Here is a 23,788-nt window from a genome sequence, read left to right on the forward strand (position 1 = left end):
CCCGGGAGGTCTTTTCCATGGAGAACCTGAGCCGCCAGCCTCAGCGCCTCCCTTGCACCGGGACAGTGCCCCTTGCATTTGTGTGGTTTCTTCTCCGTGGCGTGGAGCAAGGGGGACAGTGGAGGGGCCCAGGACACCTCACGACCGCAGGCCCACTCGGGCTGCTTGGGCTTGAGCGTGTGGGTAAATCAAGTCGCTTTGTGAGCAGGTTGTTGAGGGGAGTGCACATGTGCACAATTGGGGGCTACCCTCTCATCCTGGACACCGGCCCGAGGCCCTTGTGGCCAGCACACATGGTCTGCGTTTGCCAGGTCCTCCGGAGGCATCTCCACTATGCCTCGGGAGCTCCCCGGGAGCCTCACAGGCCCGGGTCTCCAGCACGCTGCCCCCCGCAGGCCAGCTCAGGGATGTCAGCGTCCACGTGAGGCTCTGCTTCTGTGTGCCGATGGTTTCAGGGGATGATCCGTGGGAGCTGGTTCTCAGGACCCTTGTTCTCTGTAGTTACCACGTGTGTCTGATTGCGTGGAGGCTCCTCGGCTTTCCCTGTTCTTGTGTGTGCGCACACACCAGCCGCGGACGACACAGGTAAAGTCGCACACACGTTGCGTGAGCACGCGCACACCTGTGTGAGTGGTGCATGTGTGAGCACTGTGTTATATAACAGCGCGCGCGCAGTCTCCGATGTGACTTTATGTAACGACGAGAGGCTTGATTTCTACTGGCTGTGGATCAGTGTCCCAGGCCACGCCTTGTCGAAGGAGCTCTCCGGGTCTGTCCCTGGGGTCGGGAGCAGTCCGGCTGCTGTGGCTCACGTTCTGGTTGGGGGGCCCAGACAGGACAGGCGGGGCCGCCTGTGGCCTGTAGGCTCGCCTGCCGTCTGCCGGCGCTTCTCCACTCGCGCCTCCGATGAGGGGCGACCTCGCACGGTGCCGCCATGTCGTGGGCCCTTCCACGTGGCTCACCCCACGGGCCGTCATCCTCTGCATGTTGTGCGCCCGCAGCACCGGCAGGGCGGGCGGCAGGTCTCATCCCGGCAGGTGACGTTGCAGGGGTCTTGGGGCTGGCTTCTGGGACCGGAGGGCTCTGGAGCCATAGCCCCTGACGACGATGAGCGGGAGGTTCCTGAACGCGGGAGAAACTACTCAAGTCTCTCTGAAAAAGGTGCACCAGCTGTGCGGAAGCCCTGTTTCTTGCTGGGCCTCAGGCGTGAGGCGGGTCCAGCATTTCACGGCCTCTCCGCTGAGGTGCAGGGAGAGAGCAGACAGCCTCGGCTGCCAGCCTCTCCAGGGTGGGTGCGGGAGCTGGGTGCCCGTGGCCCGCTGTGCGACCAGGATGCTGGCGCCCCGAGAAGCCAGGGCTGGGAGGCGGTGCGGCAGGAGGGGGAGGGCTTGGTGCCACATGCTCGTGCACTCGTGCACTGCTCTTAAAAGCAGTTTTGAGAAACGAAGGAACGTAAAATCGTTGCTTGTGTGTGTGTTTTTCTTTTAACATTTTTTAATTTTGAGAGTAAGCGTGTGAGCAGGGGAGGGGCAGAGAGGGAGAGAAGCCCAGGCAGGCTCCCTGCTATCGGCCCACATGGGGCTTGAACTCACGAACCGTGCAATCACGACTTGAGCTGAAATCGAGAGTCGCACGCTCCACCGGCTGCACCCCAGGGGCCCCCGTTGCGTGTCAGGCTAGAGGTGGTGGTGGTTCGCTTCCGGATTTAGCTGCTGTTGCGACTGACTCTGGGTTTGTGCAGCTATCTTACACTCTCAAGTGGAATATTAACAAAAAGTAATAACCTTAAGAGCGCACCTCCGACGGGCGGCACAAGCAGAATGCGGTCTGTGCCTCGGGATGGCGGCCTGGGGATGTTAGCGGATGTGCCTTGGGGTGCGGGCGCACAAGTCTGGGAGGCTGCTCGGGGTCATCCCGGTGCGATGGTGAGATCGGAGCGCAGACGAGGATGAAACAGGGTATTGCCCGGTGTCCTCGGGATCAAAGGTTTCTAGAACAAGAGAAAGAGGATACGTGTCAGGGTCCCGGGACCATCCCCAGGGTGGAAGGTTTGCCGAAGGACACCCAAGACTGGGAGCGGAGTCGTCCTCACAGCTGGGATTTTCCTCAGAGATAGGACGCGGGTCAGCGGATCAGCGCTGGGAAAAGGCTCCCGGCACAAAGTGTGAGGGAACAGGCGGGGCTTCCCGAGTCCTCGGCCGTGGCGTCACGTGGGAGGTGCCTGATTCCCCACCGGAGCCACTGTAGCACAGGTGAAGCGTTGTCACCCAGGGTGTGGGTTGCGGCTGCTCTTGGGCACCCTTCGCTGAGCACACACCAGCCTCCGGACTCTAGAGGGAAAGCAGATGTGAGCATAAGCACGTCTTGGTGCAAGCAGTCTGGGCACAGGGGCCACTCCTGCCAGTTCTAGGAACAGCGAGGACCCTCCTGAACCGGCAGCCGCAGCCGAGGACCAACTTGGAAGCAGGCCTCTCAGGGTGAGAGGCTCGGCCTGCGTAACTGTCTTCCGCCTGGCCTGCAGATGCCTCGGATACCGACAGACTCGGGAGCTTACGGTGAAGCAGACAAACCCGAGGCTGACCCTGACGGGCCATGTGTCTAGCCAGCACGCAGACAGCCAGAGCCTCGGACGGGGGAATGGCAGAAAACGCTGGTGCTGGCCCTTTCCTCAGATGTGACCAGTAGCGGTGACGTCTGTGCACGTGACCACCAGGGCCCGGCAGCCATGCTCTGTCCCTCACCGGGCCCGCCAGCCGTGTCCACCAAGGGAGTTCTCCGTTTGGGTCCCCTGTGGGGTCTGTGGCCACCGCACAGCTCCACGTGCCCCAGGAGGGCCCAGTTAAGTAAGGCCTTGGTGCAGGTGGCGTCGGGCATTAACTGACTCTCCGGGGCCATTGAGCAGCCCAGCCCCTCTCTGGTACAGCCAGAGCCCTTTCATAGGGCGCGTGGGCCCAGGAGTCCTGGGAGGCCTCTCCCTGGAGGAGGGCCTCCTTGTGCACGCAGACCCAGCACACGCAGCCAGCGTGTGCCCACGGCCGCTCCGTGTCCTGGGGGCCGGGGCCCAGGTCCAGAGCATGTGTGGCCCGTGGGCCTATGGATGTGCACGTCTGCTCACACGTGTTTCTCTTTCTGTGACCTGCCTGATTGAAGTTTTTGTTTTATTGGTATTGTACGTTCTGTTTTTAAGTGTTTATTTTGAGGGAGAGAGTGCACATGCACGAGTGGGGGAGGGACAGAGAGGGAGGAAGAGAGTCCCAAGCAGGCTCTGCACTGTTGGCACAGAGCTCGACGCAGGGCTCTGTGCCACGAACCTCAAGATCATGACCTAAGCCGAAATCAGAAATCGGTGCTCAACTGAGTGAGCCACCCAGGCGCCCCTGAGAGAGGTTTTTTTTTTTTAATGTTTTCTAATGTTTATTTTTGAGAGACAGGGCATGAGCGGGGAGAGGGGCAGAGACAGAGGGACATACAGAATCCGAAGCAGGCTGCAGGCTCTGAGCTGTCAGCATAGAGACTGATGCAGGGCTTGGACCCATGAACTGTGAGATCAGGACCTGAGCCAAAGTCGGACACTCAACTGAGCCACCCACGTGCTCCAGGAGAGCTAATTTTTATTTTTTTTTTTAATTTTTTATTTATTTATTTTTTTAAATTTTTTTTTAATTTAAAAAAAATTTTTTTTAATTTTTTTAATTTTTAATTTAAATTTTAAATTTAATTTTCTTAATTTTAACCTTTACTTATTTTTGAGACAGAGAGAGACAGAGCATGAACGGGGGAGGGTCAGAGAGAGAGGGAGACACAGAATCCGAAACAGGCTCCAGGCTCTGAGCCGTCAGCACAGAGCCCGACGCGGGGCTTGAACTCACGAACCGCGAGATCATGACCTGAGCCGAAGTCGGACGCTTAACCGACTGAGCCACCCAGGCGCCCCACGGGAGAGCTAATTTTTAGATGGTATCGCTCAGTCTGTAAATTCATTGCACTATAAATAAAAATCCTGGTGTTTTTACAGATTTTGATCTTAAAATTTGTACGTAAGTTATCCAGAATTGCCAGCAGTATTTTTTTTTTTAATGAGAATAGGGGACAAACCCATTCTGTGTCACTTTTCTTCAAACACGGGTACTGTGCTGGTGTAGGTGATGTGAGCAGACCACTAACTAGTACCCAGCTATGTGGGACTCATGTAAAACTAATGAAACCTAGAAGTCTGGAAGAAAGTCACGGGATACTTATCGAATGGTGCTGAGACCATAAGTATCTATGAAAAAATTGGATCTTTATCCAGTAACAGGTAAATACATTAATCCTGATTAATTAAAAGGTCTAATTGTCAATAGCAATTTTTTAGGGAAAATAAAAATATAGAGGGAGCGTTTTTGTAACAGTGGAGTAAGGTAGATTTCTTAACTCTAACAAAAATTGCGTAATATGTAGCCGTGGAAAGAATGATTATAAACTTAAAATAAAAATCTAATGTTCCTCAAAATCACATTTCTTTTAAATTTCCAAAAAGTTTCACCTGGGTGGGTCATCCGGTTAAATATCTGGCTCTTGATTTCAGCTCAGGTCGTATCACGGTTTGTGGGATCGGGCCCTGCGTTGGGCTTCTGAGCACAGTGCCTGCTTCGGATTCTCTGTCTGCCTGCCTCTGTCCCTCCCTTGCTCGCTTGCTTGCACATGCACGTGCTCTCTCCCTCCTTCTCAAAACATAAACATTTTTTTAAAAAGTAAAAATAGGGGCGCCTGGGTGGCTCAGTCGGCTAAGCGTCCGACTTCGGCTGAGGTCATGATCTCGCAGTTTGTGGGTTCGAGCCCTGCGTCGGGCTCTGTGCTGACAGCTTGGAGCCTGGAGCCTGTTTCAGATTCTGTGTCTCTCTCTCTCTCTCTGACCCACCCCGTTCATGCTCTATCTCTCTCTCTCTCAAATATTAAACGTTAAAAAAAAAAAAAAGTTGGGGCGCCTGGGTGGCACAGTCGGTTGGCGTCCGACTTCAGCCAGGTCACGATCTCGCGGTCCGTGAGTTCGAGCCCCGTGTCGGGCTCTGGGCTGATGGCTCAGAGCCTGGAGCCTGTTTCCGATTCTGTGTCTCCCTCTCTCTCTGCCCCTCCCCCGTTCATGCTCTGTCTCTCTCTGTCCCAAAAATAAATAAACGTTGAAAAAAAAATTAAAAAAAAAAAAAAAAAAGTAAAAAATAAATTTCCAAAAAGCTATGGCAGTGACTGGGAGTAAATACGTTTAAACCACATAACTGACAAAAGAATGGTACCTATTACGTGCAGTGAGTTATGCAAACTAGTAGGCAAAAAAAAAAAAAGCACAGAGGCGACTAACAGTGGCCAAACCATGAATAAACTATTAGGAGATGCTCAGCTGCATTATTATTTTGTAGGCATCACGTACATGAGTCTTGTCTGGTCCACTGTGACCGTCTGTGTCTTCTGACTGATAGTCACATGGATTCTTGGTGTCCTGGGTGGGCGCCTACCATGTCTGCTCCATTTCCTGCTCGTTGCCCGGCCTTCTGTGGCTTTAACTGGGCATTTCATAGGGTCCCTTTCTCTCTCCTTTCTTATCATATCAGTTATCCTTATTTTTAAAAAAAGTAACAGCTTTTTTACTAGTTGCTCTGGAGTTTGCAGTACATGTTTACAGCTGACCCACGTCTACACAGGCAGCCCCAACCCTCTGTCACCCCACGATGGCACTGCGCCCCGTCGCTGTGCTCGTGCTAGCATTCGCTTTACCCGCACAAACGCACGCGAGTATGCGAGTCGTCGATGCGGCAAGTGCACAGGTGGGCATGTCGTTGCCGTGGCGAGTTCGAACAAGCAGTTTTCTCCTGACTCCATCAAGAGCAACAAACATGAAAGTGTTCGTTTCACTGTCACTTCTTTGGAGTTCTTTTGTTCTTTTGTGTAGACGCCGTTTCCGACCGAATCATTCTCCTCTCTGAAGAGCATTTCCTTCCAGGCAGGTCTCCTGGCAGCACTTTCTCCCAGTGTTTGGGTCACCTCTGGAGGGTGACTCCCAGGGGATGGAGTTCTGGGCTGGTGGGTGTTTCTCTCAATACTAAATATTTCACTGTGTCCTTGCTCACGTGGCTTCCGGAGAGCAGACAGGTGCACTTCCTGTCTTTGTTTCTGTGCAGGTAACGTGCTTTGTCCCTCTGTCCCCTTTGCACGTTTTTTTCCTTTGGTTTTCTGCAGTTCGAAGATGAGATGCCTGAGTGTAGGCGACTCGGTATTTATCCTGCCTGGTGTCCTCTGAGCTTCCTGGATCGTGGTTTCGCGTCTGACATGATTTGAGGGGAATGCTCAGGTCTTGTTGTTTCAGACCTTTCTTCTGTACCTGCTCTCTTTTCTCCTTCTGGTGTTCCTGTTAAATGTACGACACACCTTTTGTGGTTCCGTGTTGCCGGTGATTTTGTTCTGGGTTTTTTCAGTCTTTGTTCTCTTTGCTTTTCATTTTGTAAGGATTCTATTGATAGATCCTCGAGCTCAGAGACTTTCTCCTCGGCCATGTTCAGCCTAATCAGCCCATCAAAGGCCTGTGTTATTTCTGCCACCGCGTTTTGTATCTCTGGCATCTCTTTTTGTTCTTTCTTAGAATTTTTATCTCTGTTCTTACGTGCTGTCTACTTTATCGGTCAGAGCCCTTAGCATATTAGTCATAGTTGGTTAAGTTCCTGGTCTGACAGTTCCAGCGTCCCTGCCATGTCTGGTTCCGATGTTTTCTCTGTCTCTTGAAACTGTGTTTTTGCCATTTGGTGAGCCTTGTAACTTTTTCTTGTGAGCCAGAAATGATGTGCTGGGCCAAAAAAACTCTCTTCCGTTTTTGTTACTGTCTCCTTTCAAGGCCAGCCCCTGCAGTCACGCCTCGTCAGAATAGAAGCGCAGTAGGTTTCTACCGGGTCTCTGCCTCTCCGTCTCTTAGACGTCAGCTCCATGCACACGGCTGGAACACACTCACATGTATACATACACACATGCGCACACAACGTTTCCCGTGAGCGGCGAGATCCCCCACAGCCTCTCCAGGACCTGCTCCAGTTTAAGCTCTTGTGACTTAACTGTAGAAATTTCTGGGATTAACCAAGCGCTCTCCTTTCTAATTCCAGTTACGCGAAGGGAGACTTGGACATATCTTACGTCACATCCAGAATCGCTGGTATGTTTGTCACTGTTGACCATGGGACGTGCTTCTCATTCCCTCCTGAGGACAACTCGTGGGACGCTGGCCTCCAGCATATCCCTTGCTTCAGTGTCAGGCAGAGCGTGCAGGATGTGGCCTGGGGCACCTGCAGTGGACAGTGCCAGTGTCGACCCAGTTTCTCCCCCTGGTCTGGAACTTCCTGGAACTCTGAGGTCATAAGGGGAATGATGCAAGGCACATTTGAAACTTGGGTCTCCCGACCAAACCCACACCCAAATCTCGACCCTTGGAGACGCTGCTCTGTGGCAGGCCCTCTGACTGAACTTCTGTCCCAGAGGCACTGTCTGGAGATCCCAGAGGGTCTTGCTTGTAAATGGCAGGCATTGGAGGGGGTGGGGGTCTGTGCTCCCTCCGTTCTTGACACGCCCTGTACTCCTCAGTCAGCAGCTGGAACGGGGGGCGGCGGGTGAGGAACAGGGGCCTGGGTGGCCGGCTGTCTTGCCACTGGCCGGTGAGGCTGCCACACACAGGCCACGTGTCCCGCCCCGTTGTGGCTGACGTGGGCTGCTCTCTTTCAGTGATGTCATTCCCAGCCGAAGGTGTGGAGTCGGCTATCAAGAACAACATAGAAGACGTCCGGTTGTTTTTGGACTCCAAGCACCCAGGACATTATGCGGTCTACAACCTCTCCCCAAGGACGTATCGGCCCTCCAAGTTTCATAACCGGGTGGGTGGCCTGGGCGCTTGCCTTCAGCGCGTGCGGTTCTCTTACTGTCGGCCCTCACACCCAGCTGTGGCAGCGGGCTGGCCTCTGACAGTCCCCAGCGGCAGCCGTGGCAGCCAGCGGAGCCCAGGTCCCTGGCGCTGGGGGGCTGGGGTACGGTGACGCGGGGCCCATGTGCAGTAGGCTGCGGGGGCAGGGCTATTCTCGCAGAAGACTCCAGAACGTGAACTGTGACGGTCACCTAAGGATGGCTAAAAATCACCGATGCCTCACTGTTCCTTGCCAGTGAGGCACATGTGAGGCCACACATGGGACACAGGTGCGGCTTCCTGACCCGAGCATGGGAAAGGACAGGTTCTCCGTTCTTTTGCCAAGTCTGCAAAGCTTGGTACATATTCTGGAGCACAAAACTCAGGGGCAGGAGGCCTGCAGACGTCCGTGGGCAAGGGAGGGAGGGAGGTGTGCGTGAGGCAGCGTTGGGCGCCCGTGGTGGGGCTCCCTGTGCTTGTGCCCCCAACTGGTGTGGGGAACCCAGGCCGAACCGAGCCCTCTGCCCATAGGTTTCCGAGTGTGGCTGGGCGGCCCGGCGGGCCCCGAACCTTCGCAGCCTGTACAGCGTTTGCAGGAACATGCACTCGTGGCTCAGGCAGGACCACAAGAACGTCTGTGTTGTGCACTGTGTGGTGAGTGGGAGGCTGCCTCATCCCTGCCCTTGATGTTGGGGGCGCACCTGGGAAGAAAACATAAACCAGGGGGAGTAATCCCTGCTTTGGGGAAGCTCACGACCCGTTGAGGGGACAGAGAGCGGGAGTGAAGTCCAGAATGCCGAGCAGGGGGGGCCGGTGGGGCGGCTGGGTGTCCTGAATGCCGGTGAAGATGAGCTGAGCTGAGGTCCAGGCAGGGCGCTGTTTTCCGCTGCACAATTACAGGCCTTAACCAGTAACGGCCCAGCCCTGGCAGGACGTGGGTCACCTGCAGTGACCACTCGCGGGGGGAAGCCTCCTTGTCCAGTGTCGAGTGTGCTACCAAACGTCAGCTGCCTGTTGGCTTCCTGAAAGCCAGGGTCTGTTTGGGACATCCTGGGCTAGCACTGGGACTTGGGGCAGGTCGTGTGAGGAGCGGGTTCTGTCCTGGTGTCTGCAGCTGGTGGCCCCAGGCCCGGGTGCCCTGGCACGGTCCCTGTCGTTTCAAGGTAGACCCTGGAGGGAGCGGTGGCCGACTGTCACGCATGGGCAGTGAGCCCACACAGGTGGTCCCCGTACCTTTCTTTATAGAATATGAGGGGTCTCTCCGTGTGTCACTCTGTCATCTCCCTGTGCCCTGAGGCCACTCTGCTTCATAGGACCCCCGTCTCTGCCCCTCCTTACCGTGGCTGAGGACAGTAATTTCCAGTTTCCCACCTGCACAGTGAGGGTTAGGTTTCTGGGTGTCACAGAAAGCGGGATGCTTGCCACAATGGGCCCCAGAGGTTAGTGCTGCGATTCTGGTGTTGATAAAGGTCCTCCCAGGAGGCATGATGAAGAGAGCGAGTACAGAGGGGTGGCGGTAAGCCTGAGGCCCGCTTGGGGACCGTGGTGGTGAGCAGTGTCCAGCTGGAGGGGCAGGCCATCATGTGCTTCTTGTTAAAGAGCCCCTATCTTTCTGGATTCTGAGTTCTTGCCCCAGTAGGGGTGTCTTCCTACGTCCCCAGCCAGGGGGAGGCCCTGTGGTGGTTCTGTGGGGAAGTGTGGGATTAGGGAGCCTGCCTTCCTGCCGCTGTGGCCGCACGAGCCTGGCCTGTGCCGCTTGTCCTAGGACGGGAGAGCTGCCTCTGCTGTGGCCGTCTGCTCCTTCCTGTGCTTCTGCCGGCTCTTCAGCACCGCAGAGGCCGCCGTGTACATGTTCAGCATGAAGCGCTGCCCGCCAGGCATCTGGCCATCTCACAAAAGGTACCGACCGGTATCCCACCTTGGGGGTGTCGTACAGGTGTCACCCTCGGGCAGGTCGTAGCCGAGGGTGTTGAGAGGTGGGGAGACTTGAGGGCCCTTGTGCAGAAGTGGGCAAGGCCACGCAAGCTGGGGGAGCCTGTGCCCTCCTGAATCTTGGCTGGCTTCCGCAGGGACAAAGGGTGTCCCCCTGTGGGACAGGCGGGAGTCTGAGTGGCTTTGGGACAAGGCCCGAAAGTATCTGATGGGAATTTAAAGCAAGTGTTTAATGTGTTGAGGGTACCGAGGAAGGAGATGGGTAAGACACAGGAGTACGTGGTCACGTCAGAGATGGGAACTGTAAGAAGAAGTCGAACGCAAGTTCTGGACCTGAGAAAGGCTGTGTCCTGGCAGCTGAGGGAGGAGCCTCGGCCTCTGGAAGGCAGGACAGGTGGCGTCACGGAGGCCAGAGCCCAAAGACAGACCACGGATGAGGGGCTGAGCAGCCGGGCCTGCCAGGCCGTGTCGAGTGGCTGCGGGAGGCAGAGCAGGAAGGCAACGTGCAGAAGCAAGTAGCCGAGAAGTTCCCCGAATTAATGAGTCGCCAAATGTCCAGAGGTCAGAGGATGCAAAACAGGCAGGCGGGAAGCCGACTCAGGCTCAGCACGCCCCGTCCACTGGAGACCACACGCAGAGGTCTCGAGGTCTCGAGGTCACCAGAGGGAGAAGGCACAGACCATGCTGCTGTCCTTGTCGGACGCCCGGGGCAGCCGGGACAGACGGTTTCACAAACTGGAGTCAGCAGGTCAGCAGAGGGAATAAACGGATTGGAAAAAATGCTCACTCGCCTCAAGAAAAGACCAACGAAGAAGAAGTCAAGAACAGAGAACAGCCAGCAAGATGGTGACTGGAACACGGCCGCAGCAGGAGCCGAGCGTGAAGGGTCTGCATGTGCCAGCCTCGGGGACTGTCTGACCATATACAAGCAGGACCAGCGATGCACTGGCTGCAGGGGCCCCGCCTCTGCCGTCAGGACAGGGAATGGTGGCCGTACAGCTGCCGCCTGATTCCTCGCCACCGGCCCGGCGGCTTCAGCCGTCCGCACGCGCCCTCTGCCTCTGCAGGTCAGGGAGTCCCGGCCCGGCTTGCACCTCCCAAGTCTGCCGTCGGGGTGCGGCCAGGCTGTGCTGTGGCACAAACCTCGCAGAGAACGTCTGCTGCTTCCTCCTCCAGCCCATGTCCAAGCTCGCTCAGGGTGTTGACAGGACTCACTCGTGTGGACAGAGATGTGGTGTGGGCGTCCGGGTCTCCTGTGGCGTGGGGACAAGTCCCCTGCACAGATACGCTAGCGCAATGCAGTGTGAGCCTCGCGTTCAGAAGCGGCCTCCCTTCTCTCCCTCTGCTGGGAAGCCAGTCACCGCTCCTTCCCCATCTCGAGGGGACGGGGTCACACAAGGGCAGGGACACGCGCCTGGTGTGTGCACCTCGGGGGCACCGAGAAAACCACCCGGGAGAGTTGGAGGCGCGAGTGTCCTGAGAGCAGAAATCAAGCTTGCAGAGCCGAAAACCCGTTGACGGAGATGGGTGTTCACCGTGGCATCGGCGTTCCCACCTCGGCAGCGGATGGAACTAGTACACGGATGGTCGGTTTGGAACGGAACGTCGCCGGCAACCAGCTGGATGATCTCTCGAGAACCTTCTACCCAGCAACTGGAAAAGACAAGGTCTTTTGAGTGGTCATGGGCCATTCAGTGGGAAAGATGTTCTGGCCATTAAACTGCGGCAAACTCACACAAACTGTGTTTATAATAGAATTACGCTAGGTATTGGTAACAGATTGGGGCACTTGGCTTGCTCAGTCGTGAGCACACAACTCTTGCTTGGGGTCGTGAGTTTGAGCCCTGGTGGGGGTTTAGGCGTTACTGTAAGAAATGAAAGAAATCTTAAAGAGAAAAAGAGAAAAGAAAAAAGAAAGAAATTGATAGCAAAGAAAACTGGAAGAATCCCTAAATGTTTTGAAATTAACCCACTGGTAAATTACCCGTGAGTCAAAAAAAAATCTCAGGGAGAGTTTAAAAATATTTTAAAACAAATGAAAATATATCAAATTTATGAGATAAAGTTGAACATAGCATTAAATACTCGTATCTGTTGGAAAAAAGTGTGGCGAGCAGACCAGAGCCCCGGGGGTGCAGCACGTGTGGCGAGCACGTGTGGGACGAGGTGTGCCTCTGGCCCCCGCAGGTACATCGAGTACGTGTGTGACATGGTGGCCGAGGAACCCATCACGCCCCACAGCAAGCCCATCCTGGTGAAAGCCGTGGTCATGACGCCCGTGCCTCTGTTCAGCAAGCAGAGAAACGGCTGTAGGCCCTTCTGCGAGGTGTATGTGGGGGACGAGCGAGTCACCACCACGTCTCAGGAGTACGACAAGATGCGGTGAGTGCGGGGCTCTCCCGGCCCCTCCTTCCTCTGGGAACCCCCGAGAGTGGGCGCAGGTGGCGGCCGGGGCGGGCGGGTCCGGGCCAGCGCGCTGAGGGCCAGCTCCCCAGAAGTCCGTTTCAGCGCTGCCCCCTCCCAGAAGCGCCCAGTAGCAGAAGAAGGTGTGGCTCAAAGTGTTGGTGCTTTAGGAGAGCTCGGGGCTCGCGCCCCACGCTCCCTTGGCTGTTCTTGGCTGGCAAGCTGTCTTTTTGGCGGAAGTGAACCTTTTCTCGTCCTGTTCTTCAGGGATTTTAAAATCGAGGATGGCAAGGCAGTCATTCCCCTGGGCATAACCGTGCAGGGAGACGTGCTCATCATAATCTACCATGCAAGGTCCACGCTGGGTGGAAGACTTCAGGCCAAGGTGCGCGGGGGCTCGGGCCCCCTGGGCCGTCAGCCTGTGGGGCACGAGGCAGAGGGGCCGTGAGCTCGGAACACCCGAGTTCCCCGAGTGCCCCATTGCGGGGTGCCGTCTGCGCGGGGAGTCTGGGCTGCGGCTTTGGGGCTGCCCCGTCACAGACCCGAGGAGCCACTTGAGAGGCTGCTGTCCCACCGTCCGTGTGGCCACAGCACCTGGAGGCGTGCACCGGATTCTCAGAGCCCAGGAACTGTGAAATGTCCGTCTGCAACCTGAGGGTCTGGTGTCCCCTCCCCAGCTCCAGGGTCCCCTGTCTGGGTCCCCTTCCCAGCTTCAGGGTCCCCTGTCTGTGTCCCCTCTGCAGGTGGCATCCATGAAGATGTTCCAGGTCCAGTTCCACACTGGGTTTGTGCCTCGGAACGCAGCTACCGTGAAATTTGCAAAGTATGTGGTGTCTCACGTGGGGAGGGGTCAGGACAGTCAGGTGCATGGTGCCTCCCCGCCCCGCTTTGCGCCCCACAGCAATGAACTCCACGCACTGGACACGGGCAGAGTGACATGGTTCGTGCGTGGCTGGGTTGCTGCACTGAGCTCGTCTCGGGTCTCGCCCCCACTCTGAGCGTGGCCCGGCGTCCGGTGTGTGGCCCCTCATTTGGGGGCCATGGTGGCTGCTGCTGTGCGCCTCTGGCTGGGGACTAGCCCGGTGCAGTTCCTGTTAGAACGCAGCCGTTCGCGCACCGGATGTGGGACAGCCAGGTGAACAGGTGTGTGTTGCTCTTCCACACGTGGGGTCCCTGACGCTGTGATCCGCACGGAGGGCAGAGGGCGTTGAGAGAAGGTCGTCGTCTGGGGTGAGAGACGAGAACAGAAGCGCGTGCAGTCGAGGATGATTCTCTTGCCTCATCCAGGGCTCTATGTAGTTTGTTGTGCTCTCTGACCTGCCCCCAGCACGTGGCGGGCGTCAGGGCTTCTATTGGGGGCAGGGGCGTTCAGGCAGTTGGACGGTCTGCACGGTGGGCATCTTGGTTGCAGCTCGTGTTTTCCCCTTTGTCTCGCACGCAGACACGCCCACACGCCCACACAGGTGCCACTCCAGGGCGAGGGGAGCGGAGGGGGTCTCTGGAAACCTCCGCCTGCCGCAGCCCACGTCCTGTGCCTGTTTCCTACCCAGCGAACAGGGGAGTACTAGGACCTGCCCCTTCTCTGGGGAGGAGTCGGCTCTGACACTCTGGGTGCCGCTCTGGGTGCCGGGGGACCAGGGAGTGGCTCCCTCTGAGGGTGGAGAGGCGTAGGGACCTCCTTGGAGACTGGACAGTCCTGGTATTCGGGCACAGAGCTTCACTGAGCTGCAGTCGGATCTGTGCCTCACTGTGTGTGTCGTGCTTCCAAAAATAAATAAGGAGAGAATTCTCAAGTCGTCTCGTTGGTGCAGGAAGGCGTGTGTCTTCTGTGGGTAGCATTCATTTTGCAGAGAGGCTGTCTGAAGCAGGACCGTTTGGGGAAAGAATTTGGAATGGTGTTAGTGGACCCACTGTCAGATAACGCCTGACTGGGTCTGGGTCTGTCCTCGAGGAGGCCCCTGTGACTAACGGAGGGTCCCCAGTGTGCTTGAGGGGGCAGGACACGAGTCAGCGAGCACGTCGGGCCCCGGGGCTGACCCGTGCCTCCTGAAGAGCAGGGCCCCTGGGGGTCGTGGCCCTGCTCACAGACCCTCATTGTTCCCTCACTGGCCTGCTGGTGGGCAGGGCAGGCCCCGGCCCTGAGGTCATCTCCGGGGGCCCGCCAGGGTGGGGAGGTGGGGAGATGGGGTGGCCACCAGTGTGGCACCCAGAGCTGCCCGCAAGGCCCTGTTACCCCAGGAGCTGAGCCTGCAGAAGTCGTGTTCTTCTTTGTGGGGCCCCCACCTTGCTCCTTCCTCCCTCCCTTGTGGCTGGGGGTCTAGGTCTCCCCTGGTCCTTGCTGGCTTCACTGCTTCAGGCTCACCACTGCGGTCCCCACACTAGCTGCTCCTGCCTGGCCGCATGGTGGCCCATGTCTCCTTGTCGTGGCCCGACTTACAGAGGAAGGAAGCGTGCGTGTGGGGGGCCCGGGCCAGGACAAGCAGACGAGTGGACAGAGGGTGCTGCGGCCAGTCTCCTGTGCCCACGTGGCTCCTGCAGGAGGAGTGGTGTCTTCAGGGCAGGGCTGTCCCCGCCAGCACTGCCACGCCGCTGTGCTGACTCCCCTCACGCCAAGGTGGGAAGGGTCAGCATCCCACCTGCTTACTTAGTTTATTCCATGGGAGTAAGACTTAAAGTCTGCCACGGGTTTTGCACCCAAACCGACCACATTGCCCTCGTGTCCACAGTCCTTCTGCCCAGTGGCTGTGTTTCGTTTGGGGCCGTAGGTGTCACACGGATGCCGCAGAGGACCACAGGGCCCCTCCCTCCACAGCATGGGCCGCTGGGGGAACCTCTGCCCTGTTCTGTGTTCCGTGGGGTGTTTGTCATTGTGTTGTTTTGATAAAGTTGGACCGTCGGCCGTGCACGTGGGTGCCTGGTGATGTCAGACGGAGCTGGGAGCCTGCTGCCCAGCTGGAGACCAGGGCTTCCCCACACGGTCTATGGAAATGTGGTCAGTCACAGTCTCTTGGAATACGGAGAGAGACGCCGGAGTTCCCTAGAGAGACACAGAGCCCACAGGAGTTCAGTGACCTGGCAGCCACAGACCCCACGGGAGCACCCCTCCCGCTGGCCATGAGCCCTGCGTGCCTTTCCCTTGCCACCCTCCCCACTCTGCAGGCACTCCCGAGGGCTTGTTTACTGGCACCTGTTAACTGTTGGGGGATTTTGCCAGGGTGGACGGCCTTGTGTTACAGAAACACGCATTTAAGATCCCTGTGGTGCGCGAGCCGGACCCCGGGACCTGAGGGGTGAGCACACGGGCCTTTCTGTGCTCACTTTCTGGTGAATGTGGAGCGACTGACCCATGAAGGTCTTCTTAAACTGGCATCTGGCCTTCCAACTGCAGGTACGACCTGGACGCGTGTGACATTCAGGAGAAGTACCCGGATTTATTCCAAGTGAACCTAGAGGTGGAGGTGGAGCCCAGAGACAGGCCCAGCCGGGAGGCCCCCCCCTGGGAGAGCACCAGCATGAGGGGGCTAAACCCCAAAATCCTGTTTTCCAGCCGAGAGGAGCAGCAAGATATTCTGTCTAAATTTGGTGAGATCCTTGTTTTCCAAACACACGGTCAGTGATGCCGTTTTGACACCTGCAGCCTCGAGAAAGCCTGGGGGGCCGGGCCTGCCCCATCCCCGTGTCAGGCTGTGGGCACGGCGTAGGGAGGCCCAGAGCCCCCACCTGAGACCCTCCCCGACGGCAGCCTGAACGTCCGACATGGGGGGACTCACGCAGCCACGGCTGCTCCCAGACCCCCCCGGGGCCCTAGGCAGCCCTGCCCGAGGAGTCATCACGGCCCCGCTGGGAGGGGCAGGTTTGAGTCGCTTGCTCGTTGAGGGAGGGTTAATTTTCTGGACGTGCATCGTTTTAAATGTACCTGGAAAAAGTCCAGGCTGTGCTCAGCACCCGCGGGCGGTACGGGTACAGGCGGTCCTTCAGCGGCCGGGCCCGTGGTCTCGGCTGCTGACTCCGGCACGGTGGTCTTCGGTCCTCGTGCCGCGTGCTTTCCGTCCTCCTGACGAGGACAGCTGTGTCCCTGAGAGGCGGGGGTGTCTGCACGTGTGGTGTGCGCGTCTGAGCCGACCGGGCCCCCCGTAGTTCGTCGGTGCAGGGCTCCCAGGGGTTTGGAATTGGGCGGCCGACCCTGTGGGCGGGGTTCCTGACGCACCTCCGCCCCGGCAGGGAAGCCAGAGCTCCCCAGGCAGCCCGGCTCCACCGCTCAGTACGACGCCGAGGCGGGGTCTCCCGATGCCGAGCCCACGGAGTCTGATTCACCACAGAGCAGCGGCACAGACACCAGCCACTTCCTCCACACGCTGGACTGGCACGGTGGGTGCGGGGCACCCAGAGGCATCTGGCAGGGTGCACGCGGCTATTTCCAGACCCCCCCCCCCCCCCGGCCCCCGCCCCGCTCCTGGGCTTCTGACGTGGCCTCACCCTGCCGTCCCGTGTGCCCTGCCTTCCGGCCACGGCAGCCTGTGGTTTTCTTTTCAGAGGAGAAAGACACAGAGACGGGCCCAGAAAGCAATGTCGCCAAGGAGAGTGTGCCAGCCCCGGCCGCGGATGCGGGCGGGAGTGAGCTGTCCGACGAGGAGGTGGCCACGCTGTCAGCCGAGAGCAGGGACGCAGCTGAGGAGGACACACCGGGCCCAGCGGGGAGGGCGCAAGAGCAAGAGTCGATTTTTGACGCGGCCACACCGGCCACGCCACGCGAGCCTGCGTCGCAGGAGGACAGCGTCGACCTCCTGGGGCTGCACTCTGGGACGGGGCCGGCACCCCCAGTGCAGGCCTGCGGGGCGGTCCCCAGTAACGCCGACCTGCTCAGCCGCCTCCTGGGGGCGCCTGACACTGCCCCGGAAGTCCCCCCGGGCGACCTGCTGGGCGGCGATGCCCCCCTGCTCTTCACAAGCCCGGCTCCGCCCCTGAGTGCACAGAGCCCACCCCGAGAAGGGCCGGCCGTGGCCGGTACGTGGATCCGTCCCGTGGGGAGTAGAGGATACTAAGGCTTTAGTTGTCTGGCCTCGCCATCAAAATTACCTGGGAGGAGCTCAGTGCCCTGCCCTTCGGCCACCCACTTGGGGGTTGGGGGGGGTGGGGGGCAGGGCAGCCCAGGGCGCGATGGCCCGAGGCGGCTGCTCTGAGGGTCAGATTCCCGAGGCCCCCCCCCGACACTCCCGTCCATCCCAGGAACTGCCAGCCCTTCCCCCACAGGCTGCCTCTCCAAGAAAAGTCTAAGGCGAGGGTATCAGGCTGTTCGGTGCCCTCTTACAGAGGCTGCTGTGGCCTCATCCTGGGTCTGAGGGGCCATTGCGCTGGCTGGGACTTAGCCTCGTGCCTGATGTTTTGGGCCAAAGGCACTCACGCACAGCCTCACCTCCACCTGCTTTTTGGGTGTCCTTCTGCAGCCGACCCATTTGATCCTCTCCTCCTGCCATCCGGTCCAGACACCCAGCCCTGCTCCAAGCCCGACCTCTTCGGCGAATTTCTTAATCCAGAACCTCCTGCTGCTCCCACCTCTTTCCCCTCCACCCACAGCGCCCCGCCCCCAGCCTGCAACACCGACTTCCTGCACCTGGGTAAGTGCCAAGGTCGAGGCCTGGAGGGTGGGCAGCGATGTCCCTTGCTGTGGACCCTGAGTTGCCACAGCTCCCCTCTCCCCTGGGAAGGTGACAGCCTGCGGGTGTCCAGCCCGTGCACGGGGCGGGGCCTCAGGGGACTGGTGAAGGCAGATTCTGGGGGCATCAGCACACATCTGGGAGGACGTGTGGCCGCAGGGCGGGGAGGCCTTTGAAGACCTACTGTCGTTGCTCTGTGAGCTGCTGACCCCGTTGTCCAGTTGGCAAGTTCAGTGACCACATGATGTGTCCTCGAGACCCCGAAGAAGCAAGAAGCCGGTCGGTGTGGACCGAGCCCAGTGCAGCTCCCCGGGGACCCTGGGGGTCGGCCAGGAGTGCCTCGGGGGCTGCTCTGTTCCCAGCCTGCTGCTCACACGTGAGGGGGGACAGAGGGTGCCCTCCCAGCCTCCCAGAGAGGGGGCTCGTGACTGCGTGCCCCGAGCAGGGGGCGCCCCAGACAGCGTTGCTATCTTTCCAGGGGATATACCAGCAGAGCCCAGCAAGATGACTGCCTCGGCCAGCCACCCGGATCTGCTGGGAGGGTGGGAGGCCTGGGCCGAGGCTCCGGCCCCTGCTCCTGCTAGTGAAGGTACGAGCCCGGCCCTGTGGAGACCAGTTCTCAGGCGGGCCCCCGCCAGGCTCTGGTATCTCTGTGTCTGGTACGGGACGGGACTGGGACCCCGCTCCCCCAGGCCTGTGGGCCGGGGCCGGGGGGGGGGGCTTGCGGGAGGCTCTGCCTGCTCAGGGCTCGTGCTGCGAGGGGTCCCTGTAGCGCTTCCTGGTGGCGTCCTGTCTGCGTGGCTCCTTTGCCTCCTGAAGGCGCGTGGCCAGCGCAGGGGCGGTGCCCCACCCTTTCCGTGCATCTTTCTTTTTGTATGTCTGGGATCCTGTCTTGTTGGGAACGTTCCAGTAGCGAGTTGCTGTCGAGAGCCTGTGACCCGTGTCCCCTTTCGGGGGCCATCTGTTCACCTGGGAGCAGTCCCAAGCCTGAGGTTCTCACCAGGGTTGCTAATTTGATACATAGTTCTCTTAATTTGCATTTTTTCATTTTGAAGCAAATCGACTGTTATTTTGCATGTTTTTAGTTGTGGTTTTTTTTTTTTTTTTTAATTAATTTGTACAAACTCTTTGTATATGAACGGCCGTCATTTGTAATGACCATGTGACATTCCCTTGTGGGGTTTATGGTGGTAACTGGTTCAGATACCGCAGCGTCTCAGGTAGAACATCTTCCGCTGTGACTGTTGTGAGGGTTGTCGTCTAGCACGGTCACACTTTACGCGCGTTCTGGGAAGTGGGGTTACAGGGTCAGAGTGGTAGGAATCTCCTTAGCTGCTTAAGGAGCGGCTGTGGCTGCGCGCAGGGCCGTGTCTTGAGCTGGCGTGGGTGCTGCCGCTGGCTGGGCGTGGCCTCAGGAGCACCCCGTGGGTGCGCCTTCTCATGCTCTCTCCGCCCTTCTCCAGGTCCTTTCTTCTCTGCTGGAGGACAGCCCGCCCCTCCCGGCCCCTCGGCCAGCCGGACCAAGTCTCAGAGCCTGGACCCATTTGCAGACCTCGGCGACCTCAGTTCTGGCCTCCAAGGTGACGTGCCCGCCCCATTGGGCGTGAGGGGGCTGGAGCGCTGGAGGAGCGCCTCTCCCAGGAGGGTGCAGGCTGTCTGTCCCTGGCCGTGCTCTCGTTGCACGTGCTTGTGAACCACGCTAACACCGAGAAGTGTCAGGCACGCGTGGGCCATCTAGGGGGCAGGGACTTGGCTGGGAGCAGTGGATGTGTGGACAAGACGCCCCCCCCCCCCCCCCAGCATCTGTGCCGGGGACGTGTGTCCTCGGGGTCCCTCTGGCTCCTACAGATGTGTGGGGAGCATTGGGACCATGAGTGAGCGGTCCCTTATCCCTTGCCGGTTGGCTGGCACTGGAGATAATGTCTGCTTGGCAGTGGGGCCTCAGGACCGTGCCCCCCTCCTCCTGGAGCATAGCGGGTGTTCCCTGCAGCCCGCATGGCGCCTGGCACAGCATCGGTGTGGTTTGGGGCCTGATGTTCCTCAGTGCTGGGCAGACCGCTGTGCCTCTGACGCGCTTGTACTTCCTTGCTCCCTTCTTGTGACGCCCATTGGGTCTACTGGACGCTCCCCACTCCCGCCGCCCACGTCTCTGCCATATTGGGGCTCATTCTGCGTCTGTCTTGTTGGGTCCCTGTGGCTCTTCTACTTTGAGTAGTTTTGTTCTCATGCGTTCCTGTGTTCCAGGTTGCGTTGTCTCTCTGAGGGCATTCCTGGGAGTTTGAGTTTGCCCTTGGCCGTCTCCCCCTGTGTGGCCTGTGTCCCAGGCCGCTCACGCGAGGGGTGGGCTGCCCGGAGCCTCCTGTGTGGTGCCAGGCTGTTGGCCCCAAGTCCTGTTGGGGTGCTGGGGGGAAGGACCTCTTGGGCTTGGGTCCCGAGTGACCCATTCTTGGGATGGAGGCAGGCGTTCAGGTCTGCACTGTGTCCCCAGATCCTTCATCACACACGCTCAGGAAGCAGGGAGTCCTGGGGAGAGCTGACAGATGGAAAGGAGAAACCGGCGAAGTCAGACTCTAGTTGCAGACATCAAATCCCTCTCGACAAATGACAGAGCCGCAGGACATGAGGTCAGCACAGCTGGAGGCGTCCCTGGCCGGGAGGGCCCCGTGACACTCCCAGTGCTCGGCTCCAGCAGCACAGAGCGCACACTCTCCCCAGGCGCATCTGGGCCTTGGTAAGCAAAGCTCGGCACGTTTGAAGGGGCGACGTCACCAAGACCGTGGTGGTTCCCTGACCACATGGACTGGAAACCGGCAGCAGCAAGGGCAGCGTTCGGTCTTCAGACGCTTACGCGCCGGGCACACACGGGCCGTTAGGAGACGGGGCGGCGTGCGGGGCAGAAGGGAGCGGCGTGGGATCCCGAAGTGAGGGGCCGCGGCCCTGGCGGGGCTGAGCGGGCACAGGGCAGCACGTGGGCTCTGGGCACCAGGGACCCTCTGAGCCGTGTCGTGACCCGCCCCACGGGTGTTTGAAAAGACAGCAAGATAAACTCCAAGCAAAAAGAAGGGAGATGGGAAAAGCGCCTGGATCTGTGAAACAGAAACAAAACCTCATTCTTTGAAAGGATGAAGAGAAGTCAGAAACCCGTAAAATAGACAAAAAGACAAAGCTCTATTAAAACCAGTTGGGAAGGACGACGTCGGGAGTGAGGTGGGGGGGGGGGGGGGGTCCCTGCAGACCTAGAGGCTCTGGAGGGTGACGAGGGACACCCGGACTCCTGGTCGCCGGCCACCAGCAGAACCCATCCGGCGCAGAGTCCACCCCTGGGGAGCCCCGTGACCGTGACGGGAACGAGTTCAGAGTCGACAGGACCCCACAAGGGGTATTTTACCAAATGTTTAAAGAATTCGAACCAATCCACATGGCGTCTTCCGGGAAATGGGAAGAGGACAGATGCCTTCCAGGTGGTCTTGGGGAGCCGGTGTTACCCTGACCCCCAAATCGAGGGTCCGTACGAGAAAAGACGCCCGTGGGGCCAGTGTCCCTCATGAATGCAGATGCAGACGTCTGCAGCACAGCTGAGGCAAAGAGAATTTGTCGTCGCTCAGAACGAGCTGTGCCCCACAACCATGGAGGGTTCGTTCCAGGAACGCGAGGCTGTTCCCCATTCCACGGCTAGTTAACAGAGTCCACCCTGTCCCGGGCCAGGCAGGAGCTGTCCTCGACCCCGTCAACGGTGTAGGAGAGGCTGTTGGTGGTAAACGGCCTGGGCTTGTGTTCCGGGCCTGGTGGACGCAGGCCCGGTGAGGATGGCGGGGGCACGTGGAGAGGCAGACTGCGCTCACGGGTCTGTGGCTTGAGCACAAGCTTTCCTACCAGGAAGCCCGGTGAGGGTTTCTGGAGCCACGGGCGAGCTCGTAGTAACACTTGTGTGGAGAGTCGGAGGCCCTGAGTGACGGGAGTATTTCTGTAATGGAAGAATGGTGTGGGAGGCGTCCCTCCCCCCGGCTTCAGGCTTAGTCTGTAGCTGCTGAAGTCGGCACCGCCTGGTGTCAGCCGAACGCAGCGGGACCCACACGTGCGGGCCCAGCCGGTTTTCGACAGAGGTGCCCGGCCACCCGCAGACGGTGCTGGGGCGATGCGGCCTCCGCAGGCAGAAACGCTCCCTAAACCTCACGTCCCCGTGCCAGGGGGCTCAGAAGCGGTCATAGATTTAAGCGTGAATGTGAGAGATGACAGAGCCCGTAGGAGAAAACGTAGGGGAATATCTCTGGGGCCTAGGGCTCAGTTTACCTGTCCCCTAGGCCACGAACCGCGACCCAGAAAATAACCTTGGACTTCATCAGAACGAAGTCTTCTTTGCTGAAAGATAGAAAGGTGAAATGCAGACGTAGGAGGAGCATGCTTGGGCCGCGTGTCTGACCTAGAACTCACAGCGAGGGTACGCGAGAACGGTGAAAACAAAAACCCACTTAGAAAAATGGGTGGGTCGTGACGCGGTAGCCACTGGAAGGGCTGCGGGGGTGCCCCGAGCACGTGGCCACGGTGAAATCACTAGCAGCACGAGGCGCTGATGGGGATCGGGGGGAACAGTCTCACCCGTGTGGCTGGTGGGAACGTGAAACAACACGGCCGCTCCAGAAAAGAGTCCGTCGGTTTCTCAAGAAAGTAGATGTGTGGCTGTCACTCTTCCCAGAGAAAGGACAGGATTTTGTGCACAGTGTTCGAAGCAGCCTCGTTCGGAACTGCCGAAAACCAGGGCCAGCCGTGAGGCCCTCCCAAGGGCCAGTGATCGAACAGACCTCCCGCCGTGTGTCACTACTATGGGACGCTCCTCAGCAATGAGCAGGCACAGGTCCTGAGCACAGGGCACCAACTGCAGAGCTCACCTGCTCTCTGCTTCCATTTCTAGAACATTCTTGAACTGACAGTCCCGGAGATGGAGAGCAGAGGAGCGTCCTGATGCGTGCACGTGCTAACCACGCGCACACGACGCCGGTGTGCCCTCCAGCTGGCAGGTGCTGGGCGGCTGGTCTGGCACAGCCCGCGTTGCGTGAGCCGCGGCCTGGGGGCCCTGGAGCCCGTCGTGCGGCCTCCCGGCAGTCTGGTTCCACCTGGTTCCAAGTCAAAAGTTAAAGAAGCAGCACTTGTCCCCACTGTCCCCTAGCCCTTGGGGACCGTACAGCTGCGGGGGCCACCTTGACGGCTGCCCCGTCCTGGCCTCTGAGCTGAGCGTCCGTTTCCAGCATGTGTGCGGGCTTAAGTGCTGGGAACTTCGGGGACTGAGCAGCTGTCGCGTCTGACACTCGCCCACTGTGAACTGTCTCCCCAGGCTCGCCTGCTGGATTTGCTCCTGGAGGTTTCGGCCCTAAAACCGCCCCCCCTCCCTCAGGCGGCAGCTCCTGGCAGCAGACCAGTCGGCCCCCGGCCCAGAGCGCCCCATGGCCCCCGCAGGCCAAGCCACCCCCCAAAGCCTGTGCACAGCCAAGGCCTAACTACACCGCCAACCTAAGTGTGATCGGCGGCCGAGAGGAGAGGGGTTTCCGCACCCCTAGCTTCGGTGAGTTTGCGCTCCCCCTCCCATGTGAGGCTTTGCCTGGTTTGCTGGGAAGTAGTTACAGCAGAATCTGCTTTGTTTTCTCCAACTAACAGCTCGTCCCGGGAAAGAGTGTTCGGGGGAGGGGGGCGTGGGGGGGCGGCTGCTGTGGGGGGACCGTGTCCACGGTGTGTTCCTCTCGTTCCCGGGCCGGCATGGGCCAGGCAGCCTTCGGGGAGGCCATGGTCACAGGGCCAGGACGCGGCGGCCAGGCCCACGCTGTCCGGGAGCCTTCTAGCCTGGGCCTGGCTGCCATGTCTGTCGTGGAGACGGCACATCCACGTTGACTCCAGG

General features: G+C 59.0%; 1 protein-coding gene and 1 long non-coding RNA gene across 5 annotated transcripts in view; one reads left to right on the forward strand and one right to left on the reverse strand.

The window, feature by feature from the left end:
* The window catches only part of GAK (cyclin G associated kinase), a 49,904-nt gene that overhangs the window by 24,166 nt on the left and 1,950 nt on the right, over window positions 1-23,788 (forward strand). For 3 of the 4 annotated variants that reach the window (XM_086705677.1, XM_086705679.1, XM_086705680.1), the window contains 14 exons: window positions 7,125-7,174; window positions 7,738-7,886; window positions 8,444-8,566; window positions 9,678-9,811; window positions 12,032-12,226; window positions 12,515-12,632; window positions 12,991-13,070; window positions 15,636-15,829; window positions 16,469-16,615; window positions 16,781-17,251; window positions 17,692-17,862; window positions 18,380-18,490; window positions 19,365-19,481; window positions 23,231-23,458. In XM_086705677.1, the coding sequence (XP_086561803.1) occupies window positions 7,125-7,174; window positions 7,738-7,886; window positions 8,444-8,566; window positions 9,678-9,811; window positions 12,032-12,226; window positions 12,515-12,632; window positions 12,991-13,070; window positions 15,636-15,829; window positions 16,469-16,615; window positions 16,781-17,251; window positions 17,692-17,862; window positions 18,380-18,490; window positions 19,365-19,481; window positions 23,231-23,458 (2,288 nt within the window). The remainder of the gene's footprint in view (window positions 1-7,124; window positions 7,175-7,737; window positions 7,887-8,443; window positions 8,567-9,677; window positions 9,812-12,031; window positions 12,227-12,514; window positions 12,633-12,990; window positions 13,071-15,635; window positions 15,830-16,468; window positions 16,616-16,780; window positions 17,252-17,691; window positions 17,863-18,379; window positions 18,491-19,364; window positions 19,482-23,230; window positions 23,459-23,788) is intronic. The other variant, XM_086705678.1, reaches the window with a different exon arrangement.
* On the reverse strand, window positions 1,482-7,743 carry LOC147582169 (uncharacterized). The gene is made up of 3 exons (XR_015250672.1): window positions 5,408-7,743; window positions 2,093-2,330; window positions 1,482-1,990 (listed from the first exon to the last, which is right to left on the reverse strand). It is a non-coding gene; the product is annotated as an uncharacterized LOC147582169 (long non-coding RNA).

This window comes from Puma concolor, chromosome B1, assembly GCF_028749965.1.
Source record: "Puma concolor isolate L17-30 chromosome B1, mPumCon1.1.hap2, whole genome shotgun sequence".
Classification (NCBI taxonomy): Eukaryota; Metazoa; Chordata; class Mammalia; order Carnivora; family Felidae; genus Puma; species Puma concolor.